The sequence below is a fragment of the Haemaphysalis longicornis genome, unplaced genomic scaffold, assembly GCF_048455015.1.
Source record: "Haemaphysalis longicornis isolate Haplotype H1 unplaced genomic scaffold, Haemaphysalis longicornis Haplotype H1 scaffold_1, whole genome shotgun sequence".
Taxonomy (NCBI): Eukaryota; Metazoa; Arthropoda; class Arachnida; order Ixodida; family Ixodidae; genus Haemaphysalis; species Haemaphysalis longicornis.
In genome coordinates this window covers 933,519-944,061 of record NW_027526203.1, presented here as the reverse complement: position 1 = coordinate 944,061, position 10,543 = coordinate 933,519, and the positions used below count along the sequence as shown (strand labels likewise).

General features: G+C 50.6%; 1 protein-coding gene across 1 annotated transcript in view; it reads right to left on the bottom strand.

Moving 5' to 3' along the window:
* Nucleotides 1–434: 434 nt before the first annotated feature.
* LOC144174860 (growth hormone-inducible transmembrane protein-like) overlaps nt 435–10,543 on the bottom strand; it is a 59,919-nt gene continuing 49,810 nt past the window's right edge. Inside the window, exon 7 of the mRNA XM_077703810.1 lies at nt 435–658. Coding sequence (XP_077559936.1) covers nt 574–658 — 85 coding nt within the window. The 3' untranslated portion in view covers nt 435–573. The remainder of the gene's footprint in view (nt 659–10,543) is intronic.

Sequence of the window (10,543 nt, the reverse complement as noted above, 5' to 3'; positions counted from 1 at the left end):
TATGAGAGTCAAGCCAGCTAAAAGAGTACAAAGCGGGGGGGAACACCCACTTGGTGAGCGATGCCGAGGGTGCGAAGTACTAGGGTGCGAATTGTCTTTCGTGTGGCGTTTTTCATTTACAGTGCATTTACTGCACCTCAAAATCATTTAAAACTCGTAGTGCATCAGCACGCATGGATGATGACGCTCATCACACAGGCAATACATAACTTGCATCCCAGTGCTTCGCACCCTCGGCATCGTTCATGGCGTGGAGATGTGCTATTTTTATTTCTCACCAAGCCTTCAGTTACACAAAACCTTCAGCTAGATTTGCATTTTACCCAGTCACTGGTGAAAACCTTCACTACCCAAAATGTAAAATTAATGACATACCCTAGGCCACGGTACACTTTCAGGGTGCTATAAGGTCTGAGCCAAACAGGCCAGGCCTATTTCATGGGAACACATCCTTTATTTGCAGCTTTCTATACCTACATGCTGCAGTTCCCACGCCAGACTCTTCTTCAAACTGTGCAGAATTTTGTCGAGCTGGCGGCTGCTGCCTGCGCATCCCAAATCGTGCCCGTTTTTTCACTTCCTTCGTGAACCACCACCGGCCAGCAGCATGGCAATCCTTATGAAGATGTTCAGGGTGTCCAGGTAGATCGAGATGGACCTGCAAAAATGAGGCATGGAGATTGTGAGCACACACTCAAAGAACACATGGGTGCACACAGTAGAAACTCCCCAAAATAAAACCGACACATCTATGTATAGGCATTTTCATCATGCCAGTAACCTATTGCAGCCTGCCCCTTGCCCACGAGACTTGTACACCATAGCAGGCGGAGTAGTGGTGGAAGATGGGCTGCAACTGCACCACCTGGGCAGCACCTTTTTAAAACTACTGTCGGCAAATCAAAAGTCAAAAGTTTGCGTGCTCCAAAAACTGGTGGACTAGGCACAAGATGTCTCGCCTAAGAATCCAGGGCCCGTTTGGGTTATTGAATGAGCACGTCCCACAAAGGAGGAATGCTACTTCAAAGTTCTTTCAACAGTGCTGACTGCCCAGAACATGCAATGGAGTCATTGCATGCCCTGGCCAGTCCACAAACAAATGTCTGATGCCACCTGCTACACCCCATGTGGGTCAGAGGTGACGAGTTATGCAAGGTGGAAATGTGGAGCCCAAAGGGATCTAAAATGTTTGGCAATGGTATACTCTAAAATCATCATTTGCCTGGCAGCACTTGTTGGGGCAACCTGTCAGTAGCTTCGTTTCCCTGCACTGCCACGCATGAAAAGAGCTCCTGGAAGCAAACATTAAGGCCGTTTTCATTCAGCTGCTGGGTGAGATGGAAGAAGCATTGGCATGTTTTGTCTATGGGAACTCTATGCTGCAAAAACTTGAAGATCTGGCTTGGGAGTCCGCTAGAGTGACCACATGCCATACTCAGTTAATTAATCTCTTTAAGCACGTGTGCACACACAGACAATGTACTTTCATCTTTCTCTTTCCCACTTGTGGGAATCCATTGGATGACCCCCTTTCTCTTCTCGCAAGCACGGCCCTTAGCCGCGCGCGGCCTGTGCGTTTGCCCGCGAGCTACGCACCTTGCTTATCGCCTCCTGGGCTGACACACTGGCAGGCAAAAACTGCATCACCCCCACCGTCGCTCCTCACCCAAGAGCCTTCCTCTTGCCCCGCTCCTTTTAAGCGGGGCACGCGCACTTTGTGGGGGCGATGAGGAATGGAGGAGATAGGAGGTGGAGAAGGGGGACGCGGCACGTCCCCTCTTCACCACTCGGTCCAGGTCGGGGCCTGCCTTTGACTCCGAGTTGGACGTGCAAGGTAGGTCTATTTCTACCTTGCGAGCAGCCCGTGTGCAGCCTCAGCCATCATCAGCCTAACACCTCGGACCAAGACCAAGTTCTTGGTCAGCCTAACACCTGGGACCAAGTTCTTAAAGGAGCCATGAAGAGAAAATGCAAGTTGGTTTTATTCGAAAGATTTCGTGTTTTATAGTGCCCCCAGCGCTTGCCCGAATACAAACGGTGCTTTATTCACTGAGAAATTAAACAATTTAGGTTAAAGGAGCACTGACACGAAAATTTTATGTTACACTTTTATTGCTTTTATCGATGCTTAATGGTCTGGCGAACCTGAAACAGCACTTCAAATACTTCAGCGCGCGATAGTTAATTACATTAAACGGCCTGAAAATCGTTTGTTTCAAATTCCCGCGCTTTCATCCCGAACGGCGCATATGACAGCCTCCCGGTTTGACCTCACCGCTTTGTGCGGACGTCACCGGCGCCCGCTTGAGAGGGTGTTGCGCCCCCTCGCCGCTCGTGGGGCCGCACGCGTGAAGTGACGTCACGAGTTTTTGGCGAGCGCTGTCGCGTCACTTCTTTTTCCTCTCCTGGAGTGATGTCACGCTGATGTCCATTTGCTGAGTGCCGCTCCGCGCGCTGCTCCGTCGGCGCGATAAATGCGATCAAATTGAACTATGTTCTTCGCGTCGCAGGCCGCTCATATTTCAGCCAGGGTATTCTGTTGAGTGAAGGAAGCGAACTGTGCAATAATATTAAAGGGGCCCTAAATAGGCTTCCGAAGGTCGCCATTTCAATCGCGCAATCACTAGAGTACCCCTTCACGACAACGTGTACCAAATATTACACCTCTGCGTAAAGCAGGGGCCGCACAAACACGAAAAAAAGATTTCACTTTCTCCCCTGGCTCACCAACCATACCTTGCCGCCACACTTGCGCGCTCTGACGCAGTTCTTTCCGGCTCTGACGCGCCTCTATGACGCACGAGACACTGCCCAGTGCGGCGCCGCGAACGCGAACCACAGCGACAGCGCTCACCGTGCAACCGGAATCTGGTGGGCGGAGCATGCGCGTCGAGTGCTAAAAAAAAAAAGCGCGCGCGGGGCTTGGCGCAGCCAATGACTGCACGTACATCAAGGAGGGTGATGGATTGCCCTGTTTCTCTCGGTGGTCTTGCGCCGGGTCGATGACGTCGCGGCTTCCACAGTGCTTCGGAGGAGCTACCAGAGGAGGAGAGCCCCAGGCCTTATGGGTGGCCCCTTTTAATGAGCGATAACTCGGCTAATACTTAACGCATTTAAACAATTTTTGCGGGATGACGTTCCTTGGATAGTACTCCAGTGACTGCGCACGCAAAATCGTAACATTTGGCAGCCTATTTAGGGCCCCTTTAACGCCGAAAATTGGTGTCAGTGCTCCTTTAAAATTTTGATTTTCCTGCTCAATCGTGCGTTTTCGTGGTCCCAAATGACATCACAGGAACCGACTGCTCTGCAGCCTAGAGTACCTTCATTCACGCATCCGCCGTACAGGGTAGAGACACGTATACGCTGGCGCCGCCATTTTCGGTTGCTCGCTCGCCGCCGAAGCAAGTCATTGTGTCAAACCGCGCTAAAATTATCGCCGCAACGCGGTTTACTGAAGAAGTTTGAATAATATTGTCGGTTTCGCGTTGCTAGGTCTCGTGGGAAACGAAAAGAATAACGCGTTGAGCCCGTTGGCCCAACTGCGGCGGCACGGGACCGTTCAAAGGTTGTCTCCACCCTGTACAGCGGTGTTGGTTTGTTCCCGCGTTTCTTTACGTTCCGTAACCTAGATGGCGCCACCATACCGTGGCAAACGTTTGGTTTGTTTTTGCCCGCATTTAAACCTGGCTTGTTTTTGTTCTGGGAGAAAATATTCGTTCCCTGAAACAGTGCTCGCTCGACAAATGGGGTCACGTAAGACACCGCTGCTTGCGTCAATCGGCCAGTGTCGTCTGAGACAACCCCAAGCCCCGTAGTGCTGTGCAGCTAAACCAAGCATGCTGTGCGCAGCACGAACAGCAGAACGCATCAGTACTTCTATGTTCACATGTGCTTTAGTAACTTCCACTGTTTGTCCCATCATTCTTATTGCTTTGTAAAGAATGTGCCCTAAATTTAAGCGCAAATCGCTCGTTCGTCTAGCTTGTAAGCTCTACCTAATTTGCGTCTGCTTCTGCCAGCCTCCGCCAATCGCAGAGCTTAGCTCATGTGACATCATAGGTTCTGTTGCGAGAAATGAGCTGGTGGGTCGCATGACCCTTCCCGTTTTTCCTAATTATGTAGCTTATTTGAGCGAAGTTTACGTTAAAAGTGGTGTCAGTATGATTCTAATGAGACAATCTTTTGAATGAACCAAACTTGTGTTTTCTCTTCATGGCTCCTTTAAGCCCTGTCGTGGCGATCAATATGCACTAAACCACTCAGCCAATAAATCTCCTGGTTCGTACTGGCCCTTTGGAGCCTGCTGTTGCCTTGACGGTAAGTCGAACCCTTTGCGGCACCTCCCTTGGGGACACTGCGAACTCCTTGGGGCATTTTGTGGTGCACCCTTTAATCCCACACGCTTCCTTTTAATGTTTTCATTTGCAAACCTTGTAATGTCACTCTGCTACCATACTGTCTGCACCGCTAGCATTGTGAATTTACACTGCAGCGCGTTGAATTATTCACAGAATCTTTGGGCAATGGAACGTCAGGGAAAAATGGCCACTGAGCTAGCGTGTCCCTTGTGATGCAAGCCTCTCCCTCTAGTTTGGGGAATTTGCAGGGGGGAGGGACAAAGAGTAGACTGACATTGCCTGACAGGGTCCCGGCCCCCTTACAGGTTCCAGTCTCACATAAAGGACATACAGTAGATTCTCGGTCATTTGATACGAATCTCAAGGGGCAGCAAAAATACTCGTATCACCCGAAAATTCGTATCATCAGAAAACAAGAAAAAATAGAATAGTGCCGCGCATGTGACAGGCGGCGGCAACATGGCGTCTGCTCTTGCTGTGAAGAGGTGCAAGTAGCTTCAGATACCGTTTGTAACCTTTTGTTAAAACGCAGCTCAAGGTGTAAACTTAAACTGCTCATGCGGGAAAGAAGCTCACAGTGTGGGAGGAAACTGCTCTATATAAAATGCATCCGCGCCAAATACCACCGGAGGTGGCCCAGCCAGCTGCTGTAAGCGCTTCGAAATTGCCTCTGTGAGGCATACGTCTCCCCATTGGGGCAAGTCGCGAGGCTCCTCCCACTGCCTTTTGCGCCAACCGAGGCAGAGGCTGGCGCCGGGGTGCCGGCCTGAATCATCAACGTGGGAGTCAAAAGAACTCGCGCTCATCGTCGACGCGACGTGCGCACATGAACCGCATGCGATTCATGCGCGTCGGTGTTGCGTGTGTTATTTTCACGCCCATGTTGACATTTTGCCCCCGCGACAGATTCTACCTCGCTCGGAAAATGCCGCCCAACGCGTGCGGCAGTGGGAGGAGCCTGCCAACTTGCACCAATGGCGAGGCGCGTTCTTCATGGTGGAAGTTTGAAAATGCTCCGGACAGCCCGCTGGCCCCGCCCGAAATGTTTAGGCTTACCACGGTTGCGGATATTTGATTGGCACTTTTCCTAGCCGCGCGGACGATGCTTTATAGTGTCGTTTTCGCCCACATTATCAGCTCCTTTACTGTACAAGCAACTTCATTTGTTCCTTAAGTGGCTGTCAGAAGCGGTCGGTCGATCTACTCGCACCACTTCGCAGTTGGTGACGCCGCCATGTTGCCGCCGCTTGCCGCGCCCCGCGTGCTGCATGCGGGTGGTATTTGCGGTGCCGCGTCTTCGTGAGCCGAAAACGCTCCATTCAGCTCACACTTCAACATAATTGACGCACAAGTGGCGCAGGCAACATGGCGAGGTGACAAAAGGGTAACTGGAGCGCGCAGCATGTACCTCGGAAGCAAGGAATGCGGAGAAGGCAAAATGGCGAAGGTATTCACCGTCAAAAATGAGGGATTGCTTGTGGGAATTACGAAGGTCCACCATTTTCCCTATCTCTCTCGGCTCGCCGTGGAAGGGGGAGGTCCCTTTCTCTCCCTGCAGCCCGCGCGTTTCCCTGTTGCGGGAGGATGACGGCGGGGGGTGCTGCGGAACCCCTCACGTGACTGGTTTGTCCGGAAGGTCTGGGCGGGCTGGTCCGGGGCCGACAACGAAGGAAGGACCTCTTTGGATACCAGCCATGATCGGGAGCGGCCGTAAGTAAGTGTTGCTCCTTTTTGGGGCGAAGCTCCTCTTGCTCGGGCCCTGTCCCGTCCCTCGTTGCTGCTGTATCCGGCACAATAATGATGATTGTGGCAGGATCCCGCTAGGGATTGGCCAACCAAAGATTGGCCGAAGAGGTCAAAACGTTCAATGTGTTCGTTGTTACCCAACAAGGAGGAGAGGAAGAAGAAGAGGTTGTCGTTCGTCGCCTGCGAGCTCAAGACACGTACCGGGGGTATGCGACACAAGACGCTCTGCAGAAGGCGACGGCCAAGGTGGCTAAAATGTCACATACCGAATTCGCCAACTTCCCCATGGAGATTCTCATCGTCCAAAACAACCCCTACATAACCACCACAAACATCGACGTCGTCGACGGGCTTGTCAGCGGGGCGGTGGAAAGCTTGACGTGTCGAGTCTTTATATGTGCGGGCAAATGCTCTACGGTTTTACCAAAAAGCATTTTAGCTTCGCCCCTCTCATCATCAATCACTTCGTGGAGATGGCGGGATTTTTTTGGCCTTTGTCCGCCCTCGCGCCTGTTTTTCCCGTCCTGGCCAAGGTGGTCTTGGTGGTGGTAGAGCGACGCGCCCGAAGTCCCTCTTATTGCAGTGCAATAAACGTCAGAGTTGGCAATTGCCGTGTCTTGTGTGTGTTCCTTGCTGTTCGCTGCCGCTGCGCCAAGTTGGCGGTCTGTGGCGGCGTTCAGTGGAGCTAGCCCTGCGGCCGAATCTCGAGGGTCGAGCTTGGTCGTCGTAAGAACCCCTGGTCCCCACACACTTGATAGCCGTGGTTTATTCAAAAAGTGTAATACAAGAAAGGAAGCTAGAGGCACCTGAGCTGCAGCCAGCGGAAACGAAAAGTACAGAGAGAAGAGATTGTAGCGTGAGCTAAAAGACGGGAGGGAGAAAGACCAGGCGTCGAGAGGGCGAAACTCGCCGTTCTGTTCGTTCGGAGCAGCACCTCTCCTGCCGCAATTGTAAACACCCCACTAGGAGGATTACCGTCAGCGGGGGAGGACTAATGCTTTTGTGCCCGCGCGCAACCAAGGCCACACGGCAACACCAACACTCCCGTCCATGCCGCAGTCGTCGCTCACGGCTCACATGTTCGTATCACCCGCACCGGAGTGATAAATGCGTACAGATCATCCGAATTTTTTTACATTGAATACAATGCATTTTTGCAGGGGAATTGCGAAAATTTGTATCAACCGAATTCATATCACCGAGATTCCACTGTAGATTCAAACAGCTAGCTGGGTATACGCCTCGAGCTTTGCGATCGCTGCGCCGCCTGCCGCCCACTTCTCCGCGGCGCTCACGGGATGTCCGCTGCGCAGCTGATAGCGGCTCATGCAGTGTTTTGGTTCTCTTTCGCTTCTTTTAGCCTTTATGCGCCCTAAACATCTGGTTATGGTGATGTCTGTAAGCAAATAATAAATTTAGGGCCCTTCAAAAAACAGCTGCGTCCGGATTAGAGTGCTTGAACACCAACAGGAGCTAACCGGGGAAGCGGTACTGCGCGCTTCTTTGCCGCTCTTAAGGGTGTCGGCGACGGCAGCGGCATATCACCGCTGTCACCTCAGAATATCTCAGGCGCAAGTGAATTCTATTGACGCCTCGTTTAGGCCTGACACTGGCACAGTGAGAGGTTGGTTTCGTTTTGCCGCGCGGACAACGAATTCGGCCTTGTTTTGAATGTACACGTCGTAGAAAAATATCATTCGTGGAGGTGATTACCTAAGAACTGACAATAACGTGTGCCTTTTATAAAAATAGAGGCCACGCGAACATGTTAAGTATATTCCAAGTGTGTGGGTCATTAAATATGTTCCCCCTCCCGCCTGATAGCATGAACCAAGGAGAATAATGAAACCACGGAAAAATAAATGGTCTGCCAAGTCCGGAAGCAATGTAATAGCTCATGCGGGAACGAAAAAAACCCAGTGCAGTTTCGGAAATCCTTGATACGTACGTCTTACAAGCAAGGTTGAGCTCACTAGGCCAACTAGATGCGAAATGCACTGATATTTTCCAAGACAGGGAGGAGGCGGAGGGAGGCGCATAACTATCGTTGTGTACAAATGCAGAGCGAAATCAAGGAATGACCGTTTTAGTAATCACACACAAGCTGCGCGTGCACATTTATTTTGTTTTTCGACTTTAACAGCTGTCACTCGGTGGACACATTTTTTGAAGTATACAGTAAGTAAGTTCACAAGCGATAAAAGGTGCCGTTGGAAGAGTGTGGTATCTGATAAGGCCCTCTGATATCACTTTTGTGCTAAATTCTGCAGGCTCCCTGTGTCATATGATGATGTTTCGAAGAAGCGTTTAGTCACGGCCGCGGATATAACTGGAGGATATATGTAACCGATGACTGTTTGGGAAAGCTCACCTCGCGACAAGACGACCCAGCCGTAAATTCTTTGTGCTGACTTCCGCATGTAATTTTGCATTATCCACCGTACTTATTGCGTAGAACGTCCGTGAAATTTATGCCGCATTGGCTTGTTCAGGGTAGGGATCAATATCCAAGATATGAAGCATAACTGGTGGGCTGTCAGGTATGAGTGCTCCGCTAGATTATGAAAGCACACGAAACCGATTTACATCGCAGTGTATAGCCGTAGCATGAGCATCTGAACGAACGCTGCTTACAGAGGTACCGTTAGTAAATTTCAGGGCAGTGTAATTACAATCAGCTCCATGCATATATGCTGGTTTTGTGACGCCGGCCTGTGACACACACCTGGCGCTACTACGGACCGAATGTACCGCAGTGAGATCGCGTCAGAAGCATTTACACTCTCGTAAATACGCCACATTTGCGAACAGAGTGACTGCTCCACATAAATATCTATTTCCAACGCATACAAACGGATATCATTCGCGAACGTGCCGCAAAAGCAACGGCAACAGTGGTGAGTGGGCCGGCAACTCTAGCGACTGCTTTCGAAACGGGCCGCTAGGGGGATTTCAGTGGCGCCCCTACAGGCAGCACTCAAGGCATATAGAACGAGATAAGAAGTTCATCATAACAAAAGAGTAAAACACAGGCGCACACATTAAAAAAATGCAGTACAATGCTTCTGCTACAGTGAATCGATGTACACAGATGAAGCATTCAACACCTTCCTTTCCACGCCTATTCAGATCAATAGTATACTATCAAAACAAGTTCAAATTTTGACATTTTCCTATTCGAATTTGGCACTTTCCAAGTGCACTGTGAGAGCTAGCGCCATCTACTGACTAGTAAAGATGCTTAAACCCTCCTTGGTCCATGTGGCACCTCTGCGTTGTCTGGCCGGCGTTATCATTGCATTAGTGTTAACAGTGTGCAACTGCACAGTTCTTGCTGTGCACGTGGGGCGATGGATGCTCGATTTCGGCAACGCATTTCTGTTGTGTATGTTGCGTGCTTTTCGACATGGCCACGCCATGCAAGAAGCGAAAGTTTTTATCATTAGAGAATAAAGCCCGTATTTTGACGGAAGTTGCAAGTGAACAGAAGAAAGTGATGTTGCAGCGAAGTTTTTAATTTCTCCGAGTTCACTTTCCACCATTCTGAAGTCGAAAGACGTGCTAGAGAAAGCGCTTGCATCGGGAACATCAGCCAAGAGGAAGAAGTTGACACCGTCGGCACATGAACAGCTCGAAAAGGCGGTGTGCAAGTGGTTTGTGGAAACGAGGGCGAAAAAAAAACCCAATCAGTGGACCCGCAGTGTAGCAGAAGGCACTGAATTTTGCTTGCATTTTGGGGATTGAATACTTCAAAGCAAGCACCGGCTGGCTGAGCCGATTCAAAACCCGCCACGATATTGTCGGAGAACATTCCGGCGTTGTTGGAAGAGTACGCCATGTGCGACATTTACAACGCCGACAAAACTGGTCTCTTTTATGAGATGCTACCATGTAAAACCCTTTACATAAAGGAAGAACATAAAGCAAGCTTTACATAAAGCAAGAAGCAAGAATAAACACAGCAAGAAGCGTGTGACTGTGCTGCTGTGTGCGAACGCAGACGGGACCGACAAGTGCCCGCCACTAGTTGTCGGAAAAAGTACAAGGCCCCATTGCTTTAAAGGGACCCTGCAACACTTGCCATCGACTACTAGTACTGTATTTTGGGATAAAGTCTATTGTCCCAGAAATCTCCTCCCGCAAGAATTATGAAAATCCGTTCACAATTAACGAAACTACGCGCGATGAGAAATCGCGCATAATCGTTCCCTCTCAACTTGAGCGCGGGCAAGGCGACGAAAGCTGCGCGCTCTCTCCCGGAGAGGGGGCGGCTCGCGGCGTTCTCTTCGGTGGCCTTCGATATATCACATGCCGGGTAGTTTTCTCCTTTTCTCCGCAACGCGGAGGGGCCTATTTCCGGTCTGGTGCCACAAAAAAGCAGGCATGGGTGCCTGCTCGCAAGTGCGCGCTCGGGCTGGTAGGGCGTTTTTGAAGCA